The sequence below is a fragment of the Trichoplusia ni genome, chromosome 1 (assembly GCF_003590095.1).
Source record: "Trichoplusia ni isolate ovarian cell line Hi5 chromosome 1, tn1, whole genome shotgun sequence".
Lineage (NCBI taxonomy): Eukaryota > Metazoa > Arthropoda > Insecta > Lepidoptera > Noctuidae > Trichoplusia > Trichoplusia ni.
In genome coordinates, this window is record NC_039478.1 from 11,052,678 (window position 1) to 11,080,669 (window position 27,992).

The following is a 27,992-nucleotide window of genomic DNA, read 5'->3' on the forward strand; positions in this document are numbered from 1 at the left end:
TATGGTTGTGCAGTGAATTGTAATCACCATAAATACTGACTTATGTAATAGAAAAATGATTTAAACTTGATTGCCTAATGTGAGAAAGCATTTAAATTCAATGTATGTTACATTAATGTTAAGTATCTATATTGCAATTAGTGATAATTAATTAATATCTTTTTTGTTTTTTATTACTTTTTTTGTTATTATGTTTAAGTATTTTTGGTGATATCCGATCATGCCTTTTTATTTTACTTATCTTTGCTTTTCAGATTTATGTCATAGTTTCAATGAAAATTTGCGCGCCGTAATCCAAAGTGCTTGGACATTGGAGCATGACTTTATTTTTATAAAAGAAAAGTAGCCAAGTTACTCCTTATTTCATCAGCAACCTACCAATAAAAGGGCCGTCAAAATCGGTCCAGCCATTTTTGAGATTAGCCGGGCCTTCTCGTAGGTATGAGGAAAGTGTGAGTATTGATCACCATAGTAGTGCTAGTAGCCAAGAGATGGTTATAAAATTAAAATAAAAACCTTCTATGAAATCAACACTGTATATTTATCATTGTTACATATTTACAATCCAGTCAATAGTCCATAGATTTGCCTATTTCTACATAGGATGACACCTATATCCATTGCTCCTTACAAATATAAAATACTTATGTGTACAAAATGGAGGCTAATCGCAAAAGGGTTATTTTACCTAGGTACAAAACTAGGAAGACTGTTATTCAGTTTTCACATTTGCCAGCTTCTACCCCTGTCTTGACAAATTAAGGCAAATGACTTTAATGCTGCCTACACCTATAGATCATTTTTAAACCCCGACGCAAAAAGTTGAAGTTTCTATATATTTGTCTGACTGTTTGTGGCATAATAGCTCCTGAACGGATTGAGCGATTTTGAGGGGGGTGAATGTTTTTACTGTCGGGGGTGTTTTCCTTTAATTCATTAGTAATCGGGTTTTTCACACGGACATTGATATACTAATTCAGCTTATAAATTCAAAGGCGTTTTCAAACTACAATTGACATCTTAAGCAACTTCAGAACGTATGGAGGTATTGCGTTTATGTTCATTTACAAACAACAGTACCTTAAAAGGTAAACTAAAGTGACTTATTGCATAATAATGACGTAGAAAATTACACGTTTGTGTTCAATATTATTTCATTACTTATTCATTTTAAAAAGCCATATAGTAGTTACTATACTAAGGGCTAATTTGCATTCTTTATCTCGCCTCGTTGACCTAACTATACCTGCAGGTACTTTCAAGTCACATGCACAAAGACACCCAGACTCAGGACAACCACTAAGCTATCTGTGCAGTCAAAATACGATTGCACTATCTTCATGGTTAGAATACCACCCGGTATTCAACAATATTTGAGCAAGCCCACGCGATATTCACCTTTACCGACAGCAGCTTAGGGTTAAATAAGCCTTAAACATAGACATAGATGAGACTGAGCCTCAGCCCCAAAAAGTGACTTCTCTGTAGAAATAGAGCGATGATGCGGCCAATACCTGAGGCAATGAGGTGGATACAGAACTCTAGAAAGAGACAACTACTAGCCGCACATTCACTTTGTCTCTCTCGCACTTCGCCGTCCGTATTTACTTTTAAACAACCGCTTACTAACAGAAACTCATTCCAAGCCCTTTGTCTAGTAAACACCGAACGTCAGAAAAGGATAAATATTTACTGAGGATTTATCAATCATTACAGAAAAGGGCGATAAATGTCTATATTTTGGAACTGTTCACTTAATTCAGGCATTTGCTAGAAAACTATAGTCCATAGGTCTGAGACTCGGGTCAGCTAGTATCAGCTGTCGCCCTCTGGCGGTGAGTGGAAGACAACCGTATGCTAGTATTTCGCTGACTTGAAGTTCGGCTCATCCGCCGCTTGGGGCGCTTTGCGCTTCTGAATGATATTTTGAATCTGTAACAAGAGTTTAAATATGTTTTTATTTACATAACACCAATCTGTACAGGATCTTATCTTGGTTTCAAAGACATACAAATCACATAGAATACCTAAACTAAAAAGAAGTCCTAAAAAAGGCAAAAATATTTGTCGTTTGTAGGGATCGAACTTACGATACATCACGCATACTATTAGTTGACCTGACAACTGACACCACTCGGCTATCCATACTTTGGTTGTCTACACGTACCTGTTGCCACTCCCTGTCGAGCTCTGCCTTCTCGCTCTTGTCTTTTGTCTTCCTTGTCTTGCGGCCGTCTTGTGTCTTGACTCCGTACTGGAAGGCGGCCTTTGGCAGCGCCTCCTTGCTGCTCATGTACGCCGAGTATTCTTCCTGAGTGTCGAAGTCCCAACGACCTGATACCAAAATGATATTTTGTAAGCACTTTGGTGGGAATATTTATTTTTTCTTGAAAGCAATACTTCGAGCCAGTAATACAGTTAGTTGTAGGATAAGTTAGAAATTAAAAAATTTAAAATTGTGTTTCGGAAGACACAAAAATCACAAAAATGGCGACTAATGACGATTCTGTGTTTGATGTCGCTCTGGCTATGACACGGCTATGAGACCTAGAGAACAGTGCACCTTTGTCTCATGTTACTAGCCGTCTTAGCAGAAATCATCGGTTCGTAGTGACTGTCTGATACAAGTAGAACACAACATATTTAAGTGTGTATTCCACAAGATGTCAATGATGTTGTATAGATAGGTGTTACCGATGGGCCCCTTCTTGTTGCCGGCATCCATCTTGGTGTAGTCGACCTCGTCGTCGGAGTCGTCGATGGCGTCGTCCATCTCCCGCAGCCCCGGGTAGCACTCGGCGTAGCCCTGCGGCTCGGCGGCCAGGCGCGACAGCAGCAGGGCCGAGCGGGCCGACCCCGGGCCCGCCGCGGCCAAGGGGCCTGGCGCCGGGAGCTCTGAAATAAGCAATTATTCAAGTGAAAACTTCTTAAGCGGCGCTGAACACTGTTTTTGTATGGGTAAAAACATCTAAACTCGCATCAGGGTTACGTGATGGTGATCGGAATATATTATAATTTCTACCAACAAGCCAGTCAATGTCGTAATATGTTTTACAACTTATTAATAGAGGGCAGTGTGCTACAGTGCAGGTGTAGGGTTACCGTCGTCCTTGCTGTCGGCGGAGGCCCCGAAGTAGCCGGCGGGTCGCGGGCGCTCGTCCCGGCGCGCGCGCCGCTCCCCGGCGGAGTACTCCCCGATGTCGCCGTAGATGGAGTCGTCCGCGCGACCCTTCTCTGATGGCTTCTCCTGGGGACCAAGTCGACTCAAGTCAGCAAACTTTATCTATAATCTGGTTCGGTATACATTTGTCTTAGGCGCTCACGTCACGCCACAAATTGCAGTTATACACGGTGATTTTTTAGTCATCTTACAAAAGTAGCCCATGTATCCGACATAAAATACCCCTAGGCGCGATTATTATTTTTTTATCTTCAACTAAGATAATAAGTAGGTACGAAGAAAAATGAAACATGAGAAATCTGAAACATCCTGTTAAAAATGATAAAAACGCCGCCACCCGCACCATTGTTACAAGGCTCGGACCGCGCTCGCAACAGAACTGTGTTTCTAAAACTACGAATTGCATCATAATATTGAATAAAAATTGCATTTTAAATTTATTCAAATCTCATAAATACCATTTTTTTTTATCATGAACAACAAGTTGTCCTAGTCATTGGAGACATGAACTGGGCTGCTTTTGTAACAAGACTAAACAATCACGGTGTATAGAGAGTGAGACTATCGGGTTGAAACTCGGATTGTATCTGAATTTCTGTCTGAATTGAATCTCTTTCTTCTGAATCAGATTCATGTCTTTTCAGAATGCAGAATAATTCTATAATCTATAATTATTATTGCGGTCATCGGTGACCTATAAGTCTTAGAAGTAAACTAATAACAGGACATTTTATTTTGACTAGACTTTTTTAGAGCAATGAAGGTAAGAAGAACCAGGGTGATATCCATTCTAATTTTGACGTCAGTGTTACTTGGTCGCCAAATAGAAATAAATGACAATTGAATTTCGGCTCAAATTCCCTATAACCCACCAAGCAGGATTAAACCCACATAATTGTAAAACATACCCCCGCCTTAGTCTTCTTGAGCTTCCTATGCCGTCCGTGTCGCAGATAGGAGAATATCTGCGCCAGCTTATCCAAGACCACGTCGTTGGCGCTGGAGGCGGCGGTCCTGCGGTCGGGCTCGGGCACGTCCGCCTTGGAGCGCGTCAGCGTCGTCGGGATGTCGCTGTCGATGGCGCCCTCCTCGTCCAACTCCACCACGTAGGCCATGCGGCCGGGACCGAACATCTCGTTACGAGACACCTTTTTTGTCCTGTGGTATAGAATTTGAAAGAATATTGTTTAGAATTCGTGTTACATGACAATAATAGATTTAGAGTTTTTATAATTGTATCGTCGTCTTAAAAGATCATTACCTTTGTTCCTGTACTAAGTTGTATATATTCTTCGCCATAGCTGTCTCGAATTGCATTTCTTCTTCCTGAAATGAACATTAAGGAACTATTATAACTTGACACGTTTTATGTTTTTCATATTTTACTAATTTGATCGCCTACTTGTAAAAACTCAAACGTAGGCAAAAGTGTAAATCGAAATATGTAGCTTTTTTGGTTTTGGCTTAATTTAAATATATAACGCCAAAAACAAAAAAAAACTTTAGCTCCTAGACAGGTGAGTGAACCGTTACATAGCGTATTTATCGGTGCAGCTCAATCGCGGACTTAGTTTGGGCCCTGTACAGGATAGATACTTGAAATGAATAGGCGACATGCTCGTACTAGGTTTATTTAAATATAAATTACAAATATGGAAACCGAGCACCCCCTCCTCGTGCATTGCACCCATGCGATCAGGCCCGAAAATAGTCAAGTAACCCTGATACTGACCAACGCGTAAGTAAACCGTGGCTTACACGTACAGCGAAAATACCTTGCATCTTGTCACAAGACACAGGTATGTCCAAGCAATCTTAACATGATTAGAATAGCGAATGCTTACAACGGGTACTTCCTTCTTCTCCTTGACTGGCTCGACAGGGAGCGCGACGAGGCGCTCCATCTCGGCCTCCTGCTCCAGCTCGCGAGTCTGGATCTCAGAGCGGACCTGCACCCGTACAACATTATGGTATACACGCATGAAGCAACTGGATAAGAGGCATAGACACGGCAAAACCCCACAACTGGGCATGAATCTCTCTTCTAATCTGATAATATATAATGTAATGAAAAAGTAATAGCATAAACATTTTCTGTCCATGAGGCATAGAAGAAGGGAGATTTATACTTAACTAGCTGTTACCCGCGCCTTCGTCCGCGTTGTTAGAAAATAAAAGTTAGGAATTTTTTAACGGAAGCCCTCGTAGATGAATATTTTTTCCCCGTTTTTGCCACATTTTCCGTTGTATTGCTCCTATTAGTAGCAGCGTGATGTTATATAGCCTAAAACCTTTCTCGATAAATGGTCTATTGAACACAAAAATATTTTTTCAATTTAAACCCGTAGTTCCTGAGATTAGCGCGTTCAAACAAACAAGCAAACTCTTCAGCTTTATAATATTAGTATAGATAACCCTGAAACCGGACATGAACTCTCTTCTCTCCTTCTAATCTGACATTATGAAATGAAAAAGCAATAGCATAAACATTTTCTGTCGACATTTAACTCACTTCCCTAACTCCTGTATTTGTTTAGGCGTTTCTTGCCTAAACAAATACAGGAGTCATCGCATCTTTTTAAGTCAGTTCTCTGAAGATGAAAGCTGATTTGATAGAGATGTGGAAACAAAAGAACTAGCTTAATAATTGGGCGCTTTCAATTCATTCGCACAGCTTCGGCACCACAGTGGTCCGACACGAAACGTATAAATTGAAAGCGCCCTTATGTTGAATTTAGGCTAATAATATAAATTATTTAACAACGAAAACATTCAATCAACTTCATATTAACTTCAACTTACTAAGCTAAACTTGATGTATTTTTTACAGAACTTAATGACAACTATATCACGTTAATGAAAAAAAAAAATCAGTGCATCCAGACCAAAGTTCGCCAAAATAAAAATACATGTACAGATAAATTGTGAACCTCGTAATATGAGAAGGGTTAAAACATCTGAATAATCAATATTACCTTTTGTAGTAAAGCATAGTCAAGACCTTTCACCAAATGGGTGTGCTCCATGTCACCACCAAGATACTTGGATTCCTGAAAACAAAAATTAACAGTTCATAAAAACTATTTACTTATTATAACAACATAGATCTGAACTTGTATAGTAGTATCCCATCACTACTGTATCGCGACTCGGCAAACGTTGTGTAGGACGACCATTGACCAGGTGGGATGACGACTTGCGAAAGACTGCAGGCGGATGCTGGATGCGGCAAGCCGAAGACAGGGCGCTATGGCGCACATTGGGGGAGGCCTATGCCCAGCAGTGGACTACTAAAGGCTGATGGTGATGATGATGATGATAATCCCATCACTAATGTTTTTATCTCATATTAACATCATAAGAACTAAGGAAATTATTTCTCATGTTGTTATAACGCCAATAAAATGTAATAGACACCCTTCTTTTGTATAGGCAGGGATTCCTCATGGACACCCACTCCCTTGGGGGAGGAAATGGTTAGTGTCATAATAGAAACACCCTTGTATACTTTTTTGTTGTTTTTTACTATTTTGAGTATACATAAATTAATTACAATAGACAACAAGACTTAGAATATACATATTAGGTTCACACTGCATAAGACCACCGGGTGTAGCACAGCCTGGGGGAGGCCTATATCCATTAGTGTACTGCAATATCCCAAGCTGACAGATTTAATAAAGAACTAAAAATCATACCTGAATAAGCTGTCTCCTTCTTTCTTTGGCATCCATTCCTGACTTCAAATCTGGTGCTACTGCTCTGTGAATAAAAGGATTATACTGACAAATTGATAGGTAAAAAAATTAAAATCATAATTGTCTTCCATATAATCAATCATTAAACAGAAGATTATTTCAAAAATTATAGATGATATTACAAAGTCCACGGTCAGATAGAAAGGTATGGAAGAAGACATCTTGCAACTACCCTTTATAATTGGAATAAGGGCAGGGGAATGATAATGATGATTACAAGGTCCACAGTTTCATGATTATTATTTTCGTAAATTCCCACCGTATGATATTGTATCTTGTCTAGTACCTGTATGCACTGCTAGTATTGCTTGTAGGGTCCGTAGGTCCCAGTTCATTGACGCCATCCCTTCGTTCTCTAGCCCTATCTCTGTACTTCTCAGCCAGTTCCGCTAGTTTATTATCCTCTTGCTTTTTGAGAGCTGCGTAATATGATTTCTTTTTTCTTCGGAGTTCACCCTTGTTCTCTGCTGGTGGTGGCATGGAACTGTAAATATAGTTAAGTATTTTCTTTAATGATTGTATTTGAAAGCTGAGTCTTAGACACAGATCTAAACGAACTTAGATAGAAAATCATATCAGATTTTACTTTTGATAACTATCTATTGTGCCTACTCTAATATAAAATATATCCTGTAAGAGGAGAGTTCTTTATTCAGTAAAGAAGTAATAAGCTGATATCTGAATTAATAAGTTTATGAGTATTGTTACATCCACAAACCTAAGCATTATTTATTAATATAATTTTTGTACCTGCTGCCTAAGCTTTGTTTAAGCGTAAATTATTATCAAACTGATGTCTTTTTAACACACAAGGGATCTCTTTAAGGCCTTGAAAAGCGACAAAAATGTCGTAAATACAGCGTAAACAAACGACTCTCCACAGTACAAGTACTTTTTCATCTTCGGTACGTTACTTACCCAGAATTGGCCATGGCTTCGCGAACGGAGCCTGTGGGGTGGGAGCCACCGCCTGAGCCCCCGGGCGTAGCCCTAGGGGTCATGAGCAACTTCCTAAAATCCTCATTTGTAAGCCTCTGAGAAGCGGGCGTGTGTTCCACGTTGTTGTCATCCATTTTTAAGAGTTTCAATCAAAAGTGTAGTTGTAAAAGTATTTTTTACAATGTAGTTTTTACATTAACTAATTGTAAATGCAGAGTTCAGTAATTTTAACTCATTTCACTCATTGCAACACGATTTTTTTGAAACATCAAACATTGATTATAAACTTTGACAGTTCTCACCACAGACTCACACTATTGAGACTATAAAGTTAATTTGGATATCTCGTCTTTTCGGTAATTCATTCAGACCAAAGTATTAATGCAACGCTTGTTCTGTTTCTTGAAGTTAATAACTAAATTAACTGAACAAAAATCCTAACCATTAAAATTTTGTTGGAAGTAACTTTCTACTACAAATATTAACATTGGGCAGTAGTTTTTATCATAAATTGTGCAAATAACAGCCTGGCCAATATTTAACGTGTTAAGTAAGGAAATAAAAACGAAAAAAATAATTCTAATCTTTATTAAAAAAATCTATCAAAATATATCAAAAATGTCGTAAATGAAATGCTATTGTTTAGCCAAACAGTGCATGGAAGGTTGTTCCCTTATACCCAACGTTTCCGGTAGGATTGTCTTGGAATGTTATGTACATCCTGTAACAAGAAATACTATCATTAAAAACCGCTGTAGGTAGCTGATACCTTAACATGGAATTAACACAGGTGTAACACCGCTGTGGACAGTCAGTAACTTTCCTGTCTCAACTCATTCATCAGCGCACTGCCTACCTGTGTTAATCTTTCGTCTACTTTTACTTGTACAGAACGCGCTTGGTGGCAAGATAACATACCGTACTTGTTAGTTAATAATATTTATAGTCATGATATCCCTACTAATATTATAAATGCGAAAGTAACTCTGTATGTCTGTCTGTTTCAGCTTTCACGTCTAAACCACTGAACTGATTTTAATGAAATTTGGTACAGAGATAGAGTTGACCTTGAGAAAGAACAGGATAGTTATTATCGCGGACTTTTGAGGAGTTCTCTTGGAAAAGCGATATAACCGACCTCGACGCGGGCGAAAAGCTAGTGCTTACATAAAGATTGGAATGGCCTGTTGGTCTAGTGGTTAGTGGCCCTGACTGCTATACCGGAGGTCGTGACTCGTGGGTTCGATTCCCACCCAGGACAAATGTTAGTGTGATGAGCACGATCATTTTTGTTCTGTGTAGGTGTAATTTATCTATAATATGTATGTATTTAGAACTATATAAGTATGTTTATCAGTTGTTTAGTACTCATAACACAAGCTCTGCTTAATTTGGGACTAGATGGCGTTGTGTGAATGTTGTCCAATGTTATATTATATTATATTATTATTAGATTTTCTTTGATACCCATTGTTATTTATGTACTTAGTGCATATATATATGAACAGGTTAGGAATATAATGTACCTGTATAATTAGAAGTTACCATGAGCAGTGATAATAAATGAAACAATATATTTTAGTTATCAACAATTCGAAAATTGATTTATGAGTGTGTAAGTACGATACCAATTTCATTTTCTGTATAAAATTAAACTTTATGACAAATATATCTATAAATAAAATAAACAATAAGTGTAATAATACAAATTTATTTGATTTAAAAAAAACAAGAGTAATCTTATCTCTTTCAAACAATTATAAAATAATTTCGCTTACAACAAGGACACAAAATAAAAACAAGATTGATAATGGAAGACCTTTGGTTACATACTTATTGCGTAATGAAAAAAAAACAAGCGACAATGATAAGATGTGCGAACATGACCTGAGGATTAGAATGACAAAATTGAAATAAGCTCCCGCCTTATGAGACTCCGCCATTTTTGCTGTCAAATCTGTAGTTTTTTATTGAACTTGAATATATGGAGGAATAAGTTGTTATTTTTTTGTAATTCCATGTCATTCAGTATATTATGAGACTTTGGCAGGTAAAGGCAATAAGGCTTTCCCATTCTTAATAACTATTACTTTAGTTGATGCGCCGTATGATGATATGCGTGACAGTTCTCAAATTTATTGCTACGCTAACTTATTAATATCTTAAGAGTAAACTCAAAAATTCAAACTAAATAAAATAAAGTATTTAAAAAAAAATCCATAATTTTAAATTAAAGTGCCATAAATTTATTTAGGCATCTTCACTACGGTTTTCACGCATGCATCATAGCGCGAATCAACTTTAAAAATACTTGTGTTACAATGCGTAGGTGTTAAAAAAAGGTTACAGTGAAGGCACAAGGCCAAGGGTTAAAATGATAATAAAATGTTTATCCAAATATGGCGTGGAACGTGGTTCCCTTGAAGCCCACATTTCCCGTTGGCTCGTCTTGGAAAGTTATGTACATTCTGAAAGGTAATTAATGTAATATTAATATAATGCAAGTCTAGTACCGTCCGTTTTCTAACCATTTATTAAGCATCTAATTAACAGATGGTCTTAAGATTAGGCTATGATACGTATGAGGTATGACCACAATAACAGCACAACTGGATTTTCAATATAACTGTTATAATTCAAATTCAGTTCGTACAACTTGCTTTTATTTTTTTTCAAAACCTAGTCTCTATTACTAAAGCTATGTTGTCCGTCCGTCTGTCTGTCACCAGGCTGTTAAAAACCCATCATGTTTATGATTGTAAGAAAAATTATCCAAAATTTTACTATTGTTATTTACTGTCATGTCATAGTGCGGCAACAGAATGGTGAAAAAAATTTAATCTGCCGAGCTATAACAGTTAATGAGATACAGCTTAGCGATGGACGAACATATGGGCAAATAGCGATGTCTCGTAGGGTTTTGTTCGTAACTTGTCTGTCGCCCTAGGCCAGTGCTTGTTTCGGCCTATAGTAGGTATATTCGTCCCTCCTTAAGTAGGTACTTATGTAAAACTTCTAGTTACGTATTAGCTGACCTTGTTATTACAGCTACATAAAAAATCTAATGTAAGTACGCTTAAAGTAGTACCTAAGAACCCATATCATAAGTACGCAGAATGAATTGCATCATGCAATCAATCGCGATCGCTTATCGCGATTAACCAGACGAGTATTAGTAAATACCGACTCATTGTTAGCAATATTTTGTTCCCAGACCACATTATCCCACAGTCCAAGCCATTTGTACCCACTGACCGACATCCTTTTATTCAATAGTAGCTTTACCCGCAATTTCGACTGCGAGGTATAATTTAAAATTGAATATTTTAGTTGCGGTTAAGGGACAATACACCAAAATAAACTTCAACTATAGAAACGCTCTGTTGACCGCTATTCTCTGTGTTTTGGCCTCTTCGGAATATGGAGAAATCATAATTACTATTTTGCATTTTCCTCTTTTTACTAAAACCCAGACTGCCAATAACCGCCGCGCTGTAGCTACTATTTTGTGTGATTAATGACTATAACTCTAATATCAATATAGATTTATTCATCTAATATTTTATCTTATTGCAACAAATAAACCTTCATCTGATAACGCCGGTTGTTATTTTACCTCTTCAAGGGTAATTTTTTACAATCGCTGTTTAATTTCGAATAGTCAGCTTTAATTATTAGTTTTAGGGCAAGCCTTAAAAATGGCGATACTTGCATACAACTTACATCCTTTAACCCCTTTATCTATCCATTTTATAACTGCATATCTAAGTTAGGAATCTATATTACCTGTCATTCTTGATTCCCAACTCTTGTTCAACCAACTCAAAGAGTATTTTGGCATGTTTCTTGTTTTGTTCCACTCCTAAGGCGCCGATGGACATGAGGTTGGCCACAGCGCAGGGGTCTGTAGTGCCACCGAAACTCATCGGCACGTCCGGGATGATAGACACGACGCAGTACTGAAAAAGTTCATTACTTACGCTAATTTAAACAAAGAAAAAAATACTGCACTGTGAATTCTCTTGTAATGAAATTTTAGATTTAAAACGTCATACAAACAATTTTATGAGTTAAGTAATGACAGTGTGTTGCTGTGAAGTAATAGTCTAATGAAGCATTTAAAACTGCAATCAGACAATAAGATCGACTTCTGTGTTATTTCAGCAATCAATTGAGGTAGGGTAAATGTGGGTGCCGTTAAATTCAACTATGAATAAACCTAGTTTAGTCAAATTAGGTCACTAGTAGGCACTTTTCAGCGATTGGACAGCACTCTACTTTGCACAGCGTGCTGTCTTTTTATTTACTTACTATATACATATATTTTTGTAACTTAGACAAGGATCAAACATTGGGGTCAAAGGTGGTAAAGAATCAACTTACCTAAAGGGAGTACAAAAATATATTGATTATATTAAATTATTTTCATTTAGATCTTAGTAAAATTGAAAGTCATTCACATGCATAGGACTGCCCGACTACGAACAAGCTATCCCTGAATGCTTGTTTGTAGTCTGGCAGGGCTGCCAGACTACTACCAGACACAGATGCCCGTCTTAATGGTCCTAAACCCACAACATGAAGCACCAAGGTTTGGTATTGCGGCCTTGTATTATTTGGTTACCGGTTCACTCAAATATAAGTCTTACTTTTTCCCTACTATGTCACGGTTAGCTTACAGTGTTACTGGATAGAATGACACATAGAACTGAATATCACCCATATCCCCTTAACTACATTTTCTATATGTATTTATTTTATTTTGTAAAGCAATATTTTCAAATAAAGTTACAATTAAAATTTTACTGCAGGCATTTCACACGGCAGCTTCATTTAAGTACACACAAACAAACAGTTAAACATTTCTACTTTTCATTTTTTTTTTGTCTTATATTAGTAGTCGTGGGGTTCAAATACTTATTAGGGACTTATTATAGGAACTGAGATATTAATACATGTGTAGCAAATATAGCAATCTTGTATAATAGAGGTTTAAAATACCTGTTCCGGTTTTCCGAGGGCCTTGGCCAACACCGGCACTGCTTTTAAAACGAAATCTGCGGGAATTTTGCTCCTAGGAACATTAGTTTCAATCCTAAAGTGCGGCATTGTCGCTTATCAAGGAATGAAACTTGGGATCAGCTAATATTTTATACTATTCACCGTCACTAGTCTCTTCGTAATATTCAGCTGCAAACTCAAAGACTTCTGAGCAGGCTCAAGACTGTTTATATTATATCTGCAACCATCAGCATCAATGTCATACAAAGTCATGTCAATACCTATATGTCAGATTTACGTCATTCATACTAACCTAGATGGCGTTAGTAAGTTCATCCAAATACGAGGGAAATTAATAAAAGCTCTTCATCAGCTTTGTTTTTTATTTTTATTTCATGTCAACGAAGGAAGAATCAGTTTATTGCTCGAGGTACCGATGGGTTCTGAGAATAGAAATGTTCAAAATGTTATATGACTGCTAACTGAAACGCACGGTTAATATAGTACGTCAAATTGTCTATGGTGGGGATTTTTCCGAAATACTAAATAGTGATGTACTTAAATTTACGAATGAAAGTACAATGGGAATATCAAAGAATATTTAAGAGTCATAATTAAGCTTTTCTTGAATAACGTAAAATGTTTGTAAAGATAAACGCAAAAGTATCTTAAAACAAATATTTTTATTTTTTTTCTAATTAATTTAATTTGAAATTTATAATTTTTATTAAATTTAGAGATACGCTTATACTCGTTTTGTTATTGTTATTTGCCGTAGAACGTCGAAGTAGGTATTCGTTCTCAGCCGAATTCACTCGGACAAGCGTCCTGCTAAGAAGCACCCATGTTGAGGAAGGTGTACAGCCAAACGGCAAGAACAATACATAAAGTGGGTGATCGAAGTACGAGCCTATACGGCGGTTTTAAAGAACAACGGATTACAGAAATCCGAGTACAAAATAAAGACAAACATGACGAGCAGCGAGCCAGGTTCGTCGGTACGTAAAACCGCGGTGTTGCAATGATACACCAACCAACTTTACCGACGAGTTATAAAACCGCGGTTTTACTCCCTCGTCGAACAGGGCCTTTAAACTGACTGCAAGATGCCAGGCGATTTTAACCGCTCGAGAGATAAGTATAAGTCTTCAGAATTCAAGTGGTGTTGTTGTAAGCTGTAGCCTTGAGTGAAATCCACTGCATGAGCATGGCCTACGTGGCCTACGAGCACGACGCCCAATTTGTTGCTAATCGATGCAATGTGGGGAGTTATTGGTGTCAAAATGATAAAGACGTGTTGCTATGTCTAAGGTGTATATTATACTGAACTGATTAACTTAAGCTTAATACTAAGTAAATGTATAGGTATGTCGGAAGTAAGGTCGGCTTACACACTACAACGTGACGGGGATGCTCTCGTCGAAATATAGCAGTAAAAATGAGACAATACTAAACATTTAATGCGAAAACACATTGTAAAAATACTTACAAACTTAACCTTTATCTCGTATCGGGTGTTCGACTAAACTATTTCACGCATCTCTATTTAAAACTGCGACATTTATTATTTAATTGTAAGGCTTTGAGTGGTTCAAGCACAAAACCTATATTTCCTGGTTCACAATATCACAGACCTAAGCAACGAGTCTCTGGTATTTATCGATAATTTCCAGTTGTTATCCCCACATCACTAAAGTTAGGTTTGGTCTTTTCATCTTTTGTCTTTGGCATTTGGCATCGGCTGTCGGCATCTGTGCCCGCGCTGTGCCCTGTGGTCGGCATTCGGCAATCGGCATCGCATGTCGATGCTGTTACTCAGTACTCACAGTGTTCATTCTGTTGTTATTGGACAATATACATAATATATTATTATATTACACACGAAGTAAATATACACGACAAAACGAAGTAAATATAAACTAAACTCGCCGTCAGCCTGCGATTTATAATCTCGATAGTGTTATTAAGTGGAAGCGTGTAACAGACAAAAGTTTATTAAGTACCTCTTAAAATAGTTTCTCGTCGTTACAATGGGGAATAATTTATCATCAGATGAGGCCAAGTAAGTGTTCATTGATATTTATTAATTATAACCTTGTTTAGAAGATTGTTTTAAGAAAAAATATAATTAAATCGATGAATTTACCTTCCTACTACTACTATTTGTGACCGAACTCATAAAGCATAAGTGTTTGTTTGTTGTTATAAAATGATAAGAAAAGTCTGTGTTGTGTAATTTCTTTATCAATCCATTGCAATGTACCTACATTGCAGTTTAGTTAAAGAAATCGGTACTTATAAAGTACGAGCATTTTCAGAGTGTTTTAAGTATGTAGGTACTAGGTAGGTATACAAAGTACTTGGCATGTGATTAAAACGTACGATTGAGACCCACGCTTCAAACGATAACCATACCTAACCCGATTATTGAAAAAGCGACTATAATTCAATGTTTCAGAGTTTATAGTAGAAATAGAGGGTTAATATAATCATACCTATTGTAATTATGTACGATGAATACGTACGTACGCTGTGTTGGTGCACTTACCGGCTACTGTTTTCCTCTCTGTCTTTAATAAGTTATGAATGTTCATTGTTCAAGTGGGACTCTGTGGGACTCAATTTATTTTAACCTACAATTATACCTACCCAGTCATCATACCGGTTTTTAATGTTAGACATTTTTATATTAAAAAACCAGTTAAAAACAGAAAAATTATAAAAGTTAATAGCGAAAATGTTCATAAATTAACGCAACCCAAATGTAACATTTCAATGGACTATACTTAAGAACTACACGAACTTAAAAAAAGAAGTCGTGAAGCTATCACAAACAAAGTAAGTACCCGTCTCATTCAACAATTTTCATGATCTACGAAAACATTGTAATAAAAAAGAAATATTGCCTAACCAACGCGACGTTATTTAGCTTTTAAATAATTTGATCTGAATAAACTAAAAATATTAATCGGGCGTGATGAAAACCTTTGTTAGAGCTCTTTCCCGAGGTGCCTTACACTGCAGAAAACACTGAAATCTCTCTATAGAAATATGTATACTTCAGCCTTAACGTAAATAAGACGATATAGGATACAGTAAATTAAAAGCTGTGTGTATAAGTTACCGGCACGGATCTTGAGCGCTGACCTTCACCTGCGCAAAGTGATTTTTTGGGTCCCTTTTGTGGTATGAAGTGAGGCGCGGGGCGTGCTAAAGTGCAGTGATTGGCCCGCAGCGCATCGCGTCATAGCCGTCACTCGTGATTAGTTGAAATTCGTTCTGAGCTGCAGTTGCATGCACCTCAAGAAGACGAGTACGCACAAGTGATTGGCGTTTTATTTTACGATGCGCGAAACGATCCCCACTCTTCCACCGAGCGCTCAAGTTCCGTGCCGGTAACTACTTATAATTATACTACACTGTGAACTTTATCTTTGCCAGTCGTCAAAGGAATCATCCGCAATCTTATGCACAATCAAGCTCTCACCACAGTCACCAGCCACTCAGCTTCAATTACTCAGATAAGTCGAATGCAAAGCCGCCACATGATTTTGTTGTCGTGAAAAATCCGCAAAGGCATAGGTAAATAAAACTGTTTTTTTCTGACTCAGGTCCCGTTAACCGATTTCGTTGATTCTTTTTTTATTTAACATGAAATAGCTGTCATTTGGTCCCATAACAATTACATCAAGTTTGGTTCAGAAGTGTTAGTACTTATATTTTACTTAAATAATTAAAGTCCCGGTGTACCAAATTTCATATAAATTGGTCATTTGAGCATGAACAAGTCACAAACATTCATTACAATGGAAAAAACTACTGACCTACATTAATATAGGTATAAGAACCTTGTACTATCGTCCTTGTATCATTTTTACAGAGAACGCAACATGGCGCCGTCTGCTCGGGCGGCCCCCAGGCAGCAATCGCAAAGCAGGTACGAAGCCAAAAGCAATGCTTTAGAAAAGTAACATTGTTATCATCGACTGTTAGGCGGTACGTTATAAATAAATTATACCTTTATGACAGACAACGCAACAGGAGCGCTGGCGGCAACGAGCTGAACTGCCCGACTTGCAGCGCGCCTTTCGGTGTCAACATCTTTCAGTGCGGACAGGGGCATAGCTCCTGTGTGCTCTGTAAGTCCCAAGACCGCAGCTGCGGGATCTGCGGCATGGCCCTCACGGATATGAGGAACTATCTCCTCGAAGACTATGTGTCACAGGTATTATTTGGTGTTTTTCATCATCATCATCATCATCTTAGCCGTTTCCTATATTTCGGTCGGCTTCCAGTTCCAGTACCAGTGTTTTACAACGAGCGACTGCCTATCTGACCTTCTCAAATCAGTTGCCTGGGAACACGATACCTCTTAGTTAGACTAGTTGTCGGGCTTTCTAGCTTGTGACTAGTCGTAACGACTGTCGAAGATGTATGTTTATGTAGAGTAAGGGTTCCGTACCGAAATGATAGAAACGAAACCCTACTCTGGCTCCGCTGTACCCGTGTAAACCGTGTGACACCAGCCGGTACCATAGAAGCAGTGTTAACTAGGCAGTTGAAATATTCCCCGTTGTTTTATTTCAGCTGCCCCTATAAGAACAACTTTAATAGAAAAGAATCCAGGTCAAGGATCTTTTGGTACGGTCCGAAATTTGTTTGCGGACGATTTTTTTTGTCTTCATCTACTCCACCCTACGTGAACAGGTTTTATCTGATCAAATGTTGTTTTCAGACGAAAGGCAACTGTCCTCATGCGGAGGATGGGTGTAAGCTAGTCCTGAAGGTGTCTGATATAGAAACGCATATCAGAGAATGTCCCTTTAAGATACAAACTTGTCCTCTTGATCCGGAATACGAGACCTGTGTTTGGAGCGGTAAGACTTCTATAACTTGCAAAAATATATTTTTAATCTGTTGAAATGTTTTTTTAAATTAAGCAAATCTCTAAAAGATAAAAACGTATTCCTTCCCGTACATAATTTGTTCGACCCAAAAAAATAACGTAATTTTGCTTTTATTGCATAACAAAGTTGAATTAGAATAGTAAACGGTAATCGCGCGTGACGTCACTTATAGGTGCATTTTTACCGACAAGTGGCGTTACTAGCTCCTACTCACAAACGTTTCACCATCTTTGATGAGTTTTAAAAATACGTATTTAATTCTATTAAATCTGCCTGATGGAATTAATTACATTATTTTAGTCAAGTGTCCTTTGTTATCAACTGATCAAAATTTTTATGCGAGGATATTTGAATAAATATTCCAAAAAAAACGCTTCCGCGTGGGCTTTGAAAAATATTCTAGTCATATTCACAAAGACACCCAGACTCTGGACAAGCATTTGTGGATCATATAAACGACTACGTTGGGATCGAACCCGAGACTGGTTGCGCACAGTGGGCTGAGCGTGGTTACCTCAACCTAATGCCGTCTGATTGTTTTTAGGTAAATTGAAGGAGCTGTCAAACCACTTCGAAAGATACCATCGGGAGCGCTGGCTGGGTAATGATGCTTTTAGTTTAATTTTTACAACACGATACAGCTGTGGTACTACAGCGCCCTTTTCAATACAAAACAAGCTATGTGTTATAGTAATTTTCGTATGTTTTTAATGATGACCGAAGTCCAAACGGAGTCGAAACCGTTTCTTATTTAAATAAAATACAAGCCATGTTTACAGTAGATCTCTGTGAAACTCAATAATATAAAAACAGATAAAGATAACAGTGAATTCAACGCCATCTAGCGGGATATACAAGAGAGATAATTTCCAGTCAATTAATACATGTTTTTTATTTCTAAACAGAGCGAAAAGGCGACAACGTACAGGAGATGCAGCTTAATAACGTAGTCAGCAGCTGCAGTCAAGTGTATCTGATAGTTCAGGGATTCTTCAATTTCTTGTTCTTCTTACAAGTGTCAGAAATAAACCGCGAAGTATACATGGCCGTCCAACTCATAGGCACGAAGCACAGCGCCGAGAAATGGATCTACGAGATACACCTGTATAATAAAAACCAAAGTCGTAAGAAATACACTTTTACAGATAACTGTACCTCAAACGTTGAGTGTATTAAGGACGTGTTTGACAGCAAGCGGTGCGCGGTGTTGCCACTCGCTTATATAAACTCTTTTGTTAACAACGGCAGTGTTACATTTAAAGTTTTCGTTAAATCTCTCTATGAACGTAAACCGCTCAATTCTAACACAGATTCTAATCAGGCAGGCAGAGTTGGGAACTGAAGTCACATGAGGGGCGCGTTTCAACCGCGTTTGTTTTTAAATGAGACAGTTTTGGCATATTTTTTTAGAAGAGAATTTTAAATATTATCCCTTCTTTTTTAGTTTACAGTATAAATTAAAAAATAAGTATCCATTTTTTTTAATCTGTTTGATGGCTTAAACTGTTTTTTTGTTATTAATACCCTATTGTAGTCATGCCATGCAATTAAATAATGCGTTATCATGTGTTTCAAGCATCATTAAATTTATCTTGTTGCCAGCATGGGTTTAGCACTGGCGAAGATATTAATCAAATATCCAAATATTTTCTTTAAAAATATACTTCACCATGTATTACTAAGTTCACTTTATATTGTGAACATTTTATGACAGCTTATTTTATGTAAAATTAAAAGATAAGTGATATAGTTTTAGTGTTATTTTGTGGTTGGGTTCACCACGCCAAACCCACTGAATGCTCCGTGTCGCGGGTTCGATCCCCGCGTAGGACAAGAATTTGTGTGATCCAAGAATGCTTGTCCTGAGGTTTGGTGTTTTAAGCATGCTACTTGAATATTTGTGAAACTCCCGCGGCACAAGGTTTAATTTTCTTTAAGTTCTTAAATAATATAAGTTGAATAAATTCGAAAAATGTTACACGTTTTAATCTTGTATGCTTTGTTCCGCCTCTAAAATACTATTTCGCAATGTTCATATTTAAGATAAACTTAATGGTATAGAAAACCTTCGGAAAAATTGTAACGTAGTTATTAAGACTTGTATTAGGTGTGCAAGCATGTGCCTTCTATTTTTTAAATACTACGTGATTTTTTAGTCGTCTTACAAAAGCAGCCCAGTTCATGTATCCAATAAAAAATAGGTATTTATGAGATTTGAAAAAAAATTATATGCAATTTTTATTCAATAATATGATGCAATTCGTAGTTTTTTTAAAAACACAGCTCTGTTGCGAGCGCGGTCCGAGCCTTGTAACAAAGGTGAGGGGCGCGGGCGGCGGCGTTTTTATCATTTTTAAGAGTATACTTCAGATTTCTCTTGTTTAATTTTCTTCGTACTTACTATCTTAGTTGATGATAAAAAAAAAATTCGCGCCTAGGGGTATTTTACGTCGGATACATGAACTGGGCTGCTTTTGTAAGACGACTTAAAAATCACCGTGTATAGTTGTAAAAGTAATAATTCTCGTTTATATGTAAGAGGTCTGTTATAGGAGGTATTATACGATTGAATGTATTAAATGTATAATCATTTTTCCTTTTAAGTAATAAATGATTGATAGTACATCATTTGTTTTTTCTTAAGTCCTTGTACTTGACAGCCCAGTAGGGGCCAGTAAGGGCTGGCGGACAAGCGGACAGGCCTATGTCTAGCAGTTTACAAATGTGGACCGATGATGATGATGACATTGACGTAGGGTCTGGCACATATATGATTATGAACGATTACAGGTAAAAACGCCGAAAGTGATAGCTGGACTGTTGAAATCTTAACAGATTATGGATACAGCTCAAACAATTCCATATATATATAGGATATAACTGCATAGTCAAAGGGTTAAGGTCAGCACGACAAAAAAACTACAGAGTCGCGGCTTCGATGCCCGCGATGGCCAAGCATTTGTGTGATCCACGAATACTTGTCTTGAGTCTGGGTGTCAGGTGTCCGTGCATGCGACTTAAATGTGTGTTTGTGAAACCCCGCGATACAAGGATTAATTTGAACGTTGGAAACGTTTAAAAATAGACCACTGAAACTTACCAACAACTTGCTATTCTAATGCGAAGAAATTCAGATTACGTAATCAGCAATAATCATGAAACTATAACAATGTTTTTGAGGTAACAGCAGACTAACACTAGGCATAGTCCTTTTTATTTTGCAATCATTATAATGAACATAAAAAAACTACAAACTAATTAAATATACCTACTTATTATTTGCAATTCATTATAAATCAATAATTATGTAAGCAAAATGTGTCTAAAGCAAAACAATTGACTTTGTTAGGGGGATTCCAAAACTTCTAATCCTTGGGAATACCCAGAAGCATAGATATAGACTTTATCTAAGCCCAGAAGTAACACTAGTGTTGTGTCTTACAAAATTGTTATAACTATCGATTTAGTAAGCTCTATCAATTAAATTATTTATGGTACGGAAATTCCAACACTTAATCTCCTTGGGTATATGAAGCACTAGAGTTGTGTCATACAATATACTTTCGACGGTCAATTTAGTAAGCTCCGAGGCACGAGATTATACTGTAACTTTTAAATACAAAGTCACTTTGGGTAACTTAAATACAACTATACAGACAAAGGAGGAAAAAAGATCTAGGCTAAAACTAAATATTATTTAATAAATATTCTAGTGCATATTTATACAATAAAAAACGAATATTTCCTATCCTCAAGCATATTTACATTTATATTTCTTTAATTAATGCAATTATAGTAAAAAAAATGCAGATTGCAGACAACCAACCAAACCAGCGCATAACGTTAAAACTTTTCGATAACTATTTTCACATACCTACCTTCGTATACAATACAAACTTATCTATACCGTTGACGGCAGCGCTAGTAGCGATGTCATACTATCAAAATCTGTCAAATTAGTTCGGGTGCATTTTAGTTTCGGTTTTGGTCGCCGGCAACAGTAAAATAGTAGCGCTTTTTTCTGTGCCTGCACGTGGCAGTCCGGTATCGGGTAAATCCAGACCATAGAGCTAAGAGTATCACCGCCGATATAAATATCGCTGATAAAGAGAAATGTTATCTTTTGTTGCGTGTCAGTACAACTCAATACTTGCCTTTGTTTAGATCCAAATTGCTGATGTACCTATAGTCTGGTAATTTGAAACAAACTTTACTCATTCTCTCAGTGGATTCAATTCAATGTGTTGAAGTTATATTGTTAAACGTCAGTTATGGGTGCGGAACAATCAAATGAAAGGAAAAAGACCACGCCGTAAGTACCTAATACCTATGTTTTTTTATATATTACCTGCAATTTATATAGGATTGTGATTAAAGTTGTGAGTCAATTGTAATAATTTTCAAGGTTATGAGTAGGAAAATACTGTTTTTATTCATCATAAATGTAGTGAATGCAAGTACAAAAGTGGACTAAATAATATAATATTATAGTTAGTTTAATATAACATTGGACAACATTCACACAACGCCATCTAGTCTAAAACTAAGCAGAGCTTGTATTATGAGTACTAGACAACTGATAAACATACTAATAGCAGACTAAAAGTGTATTATTGCTGATGTTGTTCTCATATTTGTTTTCAAAATATACTATGCATATTCTGTTGCATTTATTCAACCATTTTTTAATTCGCACACTAAGATTATCGGGAAAACACCAACGAGTCCAATGGCATCAGTATGGATAACTAAAAGTTTTCTCCTAAAAATATAACAGGTAAACAAATTACCTGATTGGTTTTGGTATTCATTTTGATAGGAATTGCCGCTAAGGTTTTTTCAGACATAGTGTTGCAGAAGGTCTAAGCAAGAAAAAACAGTTAATGCGGGTCCCTTTTCTGAATCACTAAGATTTTCTTTTGTTAGGGGTTTCTTAGATTTACGCGAATGTTAGACATTGAATTGAAACTTCTTTTACGGATCTCACTTGACAAAAAAAGCATTACTAAAAACAAATGCAAAGCAGCAACAACAATAACTGAAATAAATCAGTCGAATGATTGAATATGTGTTTGTATAGGAGGCACAGTGCACACCAAGATTTAGATTCCCTATAATAAGATGGTGTTTGGTTTTTCTAAACAAATCAAGTTTGAGATTCTGAACCGCGCAAATTTATTCACGATTCTCAACTTATAGATATATTTTTCCTCGGTTCTTCAAATAATTTTTGTGTTAATCCAGTGATTCTCAGCATTGCTATGTAAAATGCTATGCTATTTTTGCTAAAACTAGAACACAAATCAACGCTAGTATTCGTGGGCGACGCCATGTTGTCATAATTTTATTACAGTAAGGACTACTTCACAGTTTAATGTTAAGCCGTTTCGAAGATAAGACGGAAGGAGAGGTCAAAATTTTGTTTAATGCAAAAGGAATCTTGTACGGAACGGATTGAGTTTAAAACTGCGTTTTGTTAGGTTACTTATTAATTATACACTTTTCAATAATCACCAACTATTTAATACATACATACTTACATAGGTATAAGTAAGGCGGCACATCATTCAAAATTTTGTTTTGTTACCAGGCCGAAGTTATCTGAAGAGCAGGTAAAGCGCCTTTTGGAGTCACAGAGGAAGATTTACGAAGAGAAATGTCGGGAACTTATGAAACAAGTTTCAGAACAAAAGTCAAAAGAAGAAAAGGCGCTGCCAGACAAGGGGAACACAACAGCGGCGGCGAACGCGTCGCATGTAACACAACAACCTGCAAACGTGCAGCCTTTGTACCCGCAAATACAACAACAATTCAACCACCCAGTCAACCCTAATATTCAAGTGCAACAAACAGCACATACACAACCTGTGTACTCAAACCCTGGTCTCCCCCGACAAGGGTATCCTCAACAGCATCTAATGGCGCTTAACGCGAACCTACCACATTTACAGCAGTCGGTTTACCAGCAGCAGGGCGCTTACCCCCAGCCGCCCATGCAACAGGTGTATGGTCCACAGCACCTTCCCCCACAGCCTCTAATTCCGCAACGGCCTCTGATCCCGGAGCGACCCTCGCAGCGCGTGGTCCCACAGGCGCAAACGCCACAACCTCAAGCAGCGAACACGTTCAATGCAGAGCAGCCTAATCTTCGGAGGTAAATAATGATTCAGTGATTTACTTTTTCTTGTTAGGTTTGAGAGCAATCTGCAGGGTTTTTTCTTATAAGCTTACTTACAGCTAAATGTGACGTATCAAGTGTAGGAAATTACGCTAGACCACAACCTGAACAATCTGAATCAACAAGTTACGTATCAGCATTAGGTTTGAAATGAAGGCGCCACGTTAGCTTACAAAGAGACAGGTAGTTGCAATACAATTGTCAGAAGAATTAAGTCATTGACTCTAATTTCTTAGGCATATTATTGATTGTACGTCGTTGCGTTTTAGCTGCATTGTTTTTTCTTCTGTTATTAGAAGCAAGCAGCCTCTTTCATTAAAACTTTAATTTAACCATTGATTTCAGGCCTCTGCCCGCAATACCTTCCGCTCCTCCAGAAACTAGGTCGTCCACGAGGAGGTACAATATTTACTTTATTTATAAATATTACAAAATTAATTAAGTACCTAATTCAAGATTATCACTTGAATTGATCAATAAAACTTTCTATTAGATGAAAATAAAAGTTATTTAAGTAACTGTTTGTAATAACGAAAATGTACCAAAATATGTTTTAGTCCGGGTATTTCGACTGTCGAGTTTAAAAACTCGAGCGTCAGTCACGAGCTGGACTGCGCGACTTGCGGCGCGCCCCTCGGCGTGGGCATCTTCCGCTGCAGCCGCGGCCACAACTCCTGCATCAACTGCAAGAGGAGCGGCCAGCGCTGCAAGATCTGCTTCCAAGCCATCCTCAACGTGAGGAACTACGATCTCGAACTAAAAGCGCAACAGGTAACACGAGCATTATCTATTACTTGGAATCTGACACGATTTCTTTAAGCAGTTTTCGCTACTTCTTAGTAACAACATAGTATAAAGATGTGGTATACTGAGTCAGCCGCTGAATATGCGTTCAATTTAGTCGTGTGATAATAGCAAAATAAATTTAGGGCTGATCGTTAGTTGACAAAGATGAGTTGAAAGTTGAAACTGGCCTGTGACAGTAATTTCATAACATAATTACTTATAGCTAAACGTTTTATTTTAGAGGAAAGTGCCATGCCCCAACAAAGAAGATGGCTGTAATGCCTTTGTAAAACAATCAGAAATGGAAATTCACACAGCAAAGTGCCCGTTTCAGCCGCAAAAGTGTCCTCTATCGTCTGTATTTGGCAACTGCGATTGGACAGGTATGTACTCTGAGTACTAATATAATTAGGTTTTCGTTAAACGGAACTTCTCAAATTGTATTAAAACTAAGTTGGTTCCACCTATGTACTCGGCTCCCCTGAGTTAGCCTCGACGATTCTTCTCGGCGAGCTTAAAATGTAATTTTGACATGTAAAGATAAAACATTTATCGTATTTGCTGAATAAACCATCTGTTTGTTTCTCCATCGTCATTATAGGTCAATTAAATCAAATGTCGGGGCACTTCAAAAGCCTCCACCCGTCACAACGCCAGACCAACGTGGACACGGAGCTGCAGCTTCAGAACGTCACCAAGAACAGCCGGCAGCTGGTCCTGGTCGTACTGGGCGTGTACAACTTCGTGCTCCATGTTAAAGTCTCGGAATCCGAACGGAACATATACATGGCCGTCCAACTCATAGGCACAAAAAACAGTGCCGAAAAATGGAACTACGAGATCCACGTCTATAATAAAAACGAAGCCATCAGGAAATACACATATTTTGATACTTGCAACTCCTCTACCGAATCCGTGGACAAGGTATTCCAACAGCGAAAATGCGCAGTGTTGCCATTCGCATACGCTAACTCTTTTGTCAACAAAGGCGTCATAACGTACAAAGTTTACATAAAAAAGATTGAGGACCAAAACGAGAAGCCTAAGCGTGTAAGAACACGCAACCAGAACAAGACAGACGCAATGTAAGAAAGATTCTAAAGTTCTGTATGAGGAATTTATGATAGCTTTGATCCTCATTCTATATAATAATGCAATGGCAATAGGTCATCGATAATTCATATTGTTTTCTAAATATTCAGCTATTATGTGTGAAAGCTGAATATTTATCTCGCTAGATTCATTATTTTATACTTTGGATTTTATTACATGTATATTGTAGGTACACACGTTAGCCCGAAGCTAATGTCAATGTTACCTTAATTTAAAATGTTGTCTTGAGAGTTTGAATTCTTTAATAATTTTTCGTGAAACATTTGAAAATAAACAAAATTGGTTATTGATTACTAAAAGAGTTTTTTTAATTAAGTTGGATATCGAACTTACTATAAAACGTTATTTTAATAACTATAACTTGGTTCAAATTAGATATAGAAACCGGCACGGATCTTGAGCGCTGACCTTCACCTGCGCAAAGTGATTTTTCATGTCCCTTTTGCGGTATGAAGTGAGGCGCGGGGCGGATTAAAGTGCAGTGATTGGCCCGCAGCGCCATAGCGTTATAGCCGTCACCCGTGATTGGTTGAAATTCGTTCTTTGCTGAAGTTGCATGCAGCTTAAGACGACGAGTACGCACAATTGATTGGCGTTTTGTTTTACGATGTGCAAAGCGATCCCCACTCTTCCACCGAGCGCTCAAGATCCGTGCCGGTAACTATAACTGAACCGATTTGAAAAAATTAGGCAATGTTATAAATTTTCCTACACACCTAAAGATTTGTGTTAAAACGGAGGTATTTATCTTTGTGATAATACATTTAATCATATTATGTGATAACCGTACATTTATCGTCTGCAATGCAAATACATATTATATATAAATATTTAGCTTGAACCTCATTAAAAATCGAAAGCCTATCGCTATTTTTAAATTAATATGGCCGCTGTGCTTTGCAGAAGCCACTTTTACGATATAGTTTGCTGTCACGTTTCTGTGAGTGCTATAATATTATTTCAAAATGTGGCGATAGGCTCTCAGACTTAGTAGCGCATTGTATACGCTAATTGTTGTTTATCGGAGTTATCTCCATCTTTAAGCTACGTTCAGATGGTGCAAGTTAGGTCCGATAGTTGATATAAACTCATTTCGTTTATACATAGGTACCACAACTTCCATAATTTGAACTTACTAAAAGTGATTTAGTTTACATGGAACTTTTATTGTTGTACTAGTTTTAAGTAAAACATTATGTTATTGAGCCAATGAGGCCAATCGTTTTTAAGACCTTCCGGCAGTTTATCCAGTAAATATCATTCGAAAGATTTCCCCTTTTTGAGATGTGAAGGTCAAATTTAACCTCAATCAAAGAGGAACCGCGAATGATTAAGTTATAAAAGGTGGCTGCAGGTATATTTTGGTACTGGTCACACAACAGGGTTTAAAATGAGAATATTGTTGTTTATAACAATATCAAGTGAGTTTTTTTATTTAATCTCAGGCTATTGATGACACAGATCTAAAGATTTCGAACTTCAATGGTACCTAAAAGTGTTATCAGAAAGAAGAGGTCGATTGCACTATAGCAACGTTTTAAAATACTTAGATGTGCGGTATATAGCTTAGTCTAAAAAATATAATACCCTCGCAGACTTCTAATTTTAAACAGTTGCAAATTGAAATACCTAGCAGTTATTCTCGGACTTCATGTTATTTTATTGTTCCTGCTGGCGGTGTGATCTTGTCCAATTGGATAACAATTTATTTAGGTCTTTGTATTTTTATTAATCTGTCTAGTATATTAATACCAGCTTGCTAATGTCCAAAAAGCTTCTCTTGTAGGTATACATATAGAGATTGAATAAAGCTCTTAAAAATTATTCATGATTTGTTTAAAAGATACAACAATTAAAGTAAAAACCCTGTTCTTTTCTTTGTTAATTTGAATTATTATTTTTGACTTCATCATAATTATTAATAGGTTGCATATTTAATCTCCAATGTGTATCTAAGTTTGATAATCTAATCTTATTATCACAAAGCAGCACAAGGTAAAGACAAGTAAAAGTCGAACATTATTTTAGTCATTACTTTTATTTTAGTCATATGCTAAATCACAAGCATCACACAGTGAAGACAACATTAAAATAGTATCGTGAAATAATACTTAAAACGGAAATCCTAG

General features: G+C 37.2%; 4 protein-coding genes across 7 annotated transcripts; 2 read left to right on the forward strand and 2 right to left on the reverse strand.

The window, feature by feature from the left end:
* Window positions 1-522: 522 nt before the first annotated feature.
* On the reverse strand, window positions 523-8,188 carry LOC113494333 (protein Red). The gene is made up of 11 exons (XM_026872638.1): window positions 7,858-8,188; window positions 7,226-7,423; window positions 6,880-6,943; window positions 6,157-6,231; window positions 5,026-5,130; window positions 4,443-4,507; window positions 4,090-4,339; window positions 3,103-3,247; window positions 2,695-2,895; window positions 2,168-2,334; window positions 523-1,932 (listed from the first exon to the last, which is right to left on the reverse strand). Exons 1-11 carry the CDS (start codon window positions 8,010-8,012, stop codon window positions 1,858-1,860), a joined length of 1,500 nt encoding a protein of 499 aa, XP_026728439.1. The 5' UTR covers window positions 8,013-8,188; the 3' UTR covers window positions 523-1,857.
* Window positions 8,189-8,450: 262 nt separating this feature from the next.
* Window positions 8,451-13,117, reverse strand: LOC113494362 (macrophage migration inhibitory factor-like). 2 transcript variants are annotated; one of them, XM_026872682.1, is made up of 3 exons: window positions 12,880-13,117; window positions 11,665-11,837; window positions 8,451-8,599 (listed from the first exon to the last, which is right to left on the reverse strand). In XM_026872682.1, the coding sequence occupies exons 1-3, from the start codon at window positions 12,985-12,987 to the stop codon at window positions 8,521-8,523; spliced, it is 360 nt and encodes a 119-aa protein (XP_026728483.1). In that variant the 5' UTR covers window positions 12,988-13,117; the 3' UTR covers window positions 8,451-8,520. The 2 variants fall into 2 exon arrangements, with proteins under 2 accessions (XP_026728483.1, XP_026728476.1); XM_026872675.1 differs by lacking the exon at window positions 8,451-8,599 and adding an exon at window positions 9,720-10,346.
* Window positions 13,118-14,613: 1,496 nt separating this feature from the next.
* On the forward strand, window positions 14,614-19,233 carry LOC113494342 (E3 ubiquitin-protein ligase sina-like). Of its 3 annotated transcripts, none has more exons than XM_026872650.1 (7): window positions 14,616-14,941; window positions 16,321-16,461; window positions 16,760-16,816; window positions 16,909-17,104; window positions 17,615-17,756; window positions 18,331-18,387; window positions 18,692-19,233. In XM_026872650.1, the coding sequence occupies exons 1-7, from the start codon at window positions 14,910-14,912 to the stop codon at window positions 19,126-19,128; spliced, it is 1,062 nt and encodes a 353-aa protein (XP_026728451.1). In that variant the 5' UTR covers window positions 14,616-14,909; the 3' UTR covers window positions 19,129-19,233. The 3 variants fall into 3 exon arrangements, with proteins under 3 accessions (XP_026728458.1, XP_026728451.1, XP_026728466.1); XM_026872665.1 differs by lacking the exon at window positions 14,616-14,941 and adding an exon at window positions 15,071-15,717; XM_026872657.1 differs by lacking the exon at window positions 16,321-16,461 and having other exon boundaries at window positions 14,614-14,941.
* A 2,601-nt stretch (window positions 19,234-21,834) lies between these two features.
* Window positions 21,835-25,843, forward strand: LOC113494377 (E3 ubiquitin-protein ligase Siah1-like). Its single transcript, XM_026872694.1, has 6 exons — window positions 21,835-22,098; window positions 23,377-23,940; window positions 24,310-24,363; window positions 24,522-24,735; window positions 24,992-25,133; window positions 25,352-25,843. The coding sequence occupies exons 1-6, from the start codon at window positions 22,058-22,060 to the stop codon at window positions 25,837-25,839; spliced, it is 1,503 nt and encodes a 500-aa protein (XP_026728495.1). The 5' UTR covers window positions 21,835-22,057; the 3' UTR covers window positions 25,840-25,843.
* The last annotated feature ends 2,149 nt before the right edge of the window (window positions 25,844-27,992 follow it).

Bases quoted from the DNA above. Each gene is read 5' to 3' on its own strand.
- LOC113494333 (XM_026872638.1), bottom strand. From the start codon at position 8,012: ATGGATGACAACAACGTGGAACACACGCCCGCTTCTCAGAGGCTTACA. The intron at 5,131-6,156 runs GTAATATTGATT...GTACGGGTGCAG, and splicing joins ACTATGCTTTACTACAAAAG to GTCCGCTCTGAGATCCAGAC. The intron at 1,933-2,167 runs GTACGTGTAGAC...CTCTTGTTACAG, and splicing joins TCGACAGGGAGTGGCAACAG to ATTCAAAATATCATTCAGAA.
- LOC113494362 (XM_026872682.1), bottom strand. From the start codon at position 12,987: ATGCCGCACTTTAGGATTGAAACTAATGTTCCTAGGAGCAAAATTCCC. The intron at 11,838-12,879 runs GTATTTTAAACC...GAACTTTTTCAG, and splicing joins CCCTCGGAAAACCGGAACAG to TACTGCGTCGTGTCTATCAT. The intron at 8,600-11,664 runs GTAATATAGATT...TTCTTGTTACAG, and splicing joins TTGGGAATCAAGAATGACAG to GATGTACATAACATTCCAAG.
- LOC113494342 (XM_026872650.1), top strand. From the start codon at position 14,910: ATGGGGAATAATTTATCATCAGATGAGGCCAA. The intron at 14,942-16,320 runs GTAAGTGTTCAT...TATCTTTGCCAG, and splicing joins TTATCATCAGATGAGGCCAA to TCGTCAAAGGAATCATCCGC. The intron at 17,105-17,614 runs GTATTATTTGGT...TGTTGTTTTCAG, and splicing joins TCGAAGACTATGTGTCACAG to ACGAAAGGCAACTGTCCTCA.
- LOC113494377 (XM_026872694.1), top strand. From the start codon at position 22,058: ATGGGTGCGGAACAATCAAATGAAAGGAAAAAGACCACGCC. The intron at 24,364-24,521 runs GTACAATATTTA...AATATGTTTTAG, and splicing joins ACTAGGTCGTCCACGAGGAG to TCCGGGTATTTCGACTGTCG. The intron at 24,736-24,991 runs GTAACACGAGCA...GTTTTATTTTAG, and splicing joins TCGAACTAAAAGCGCAACAG to AGGAAAGTGCCATGCCCCAA.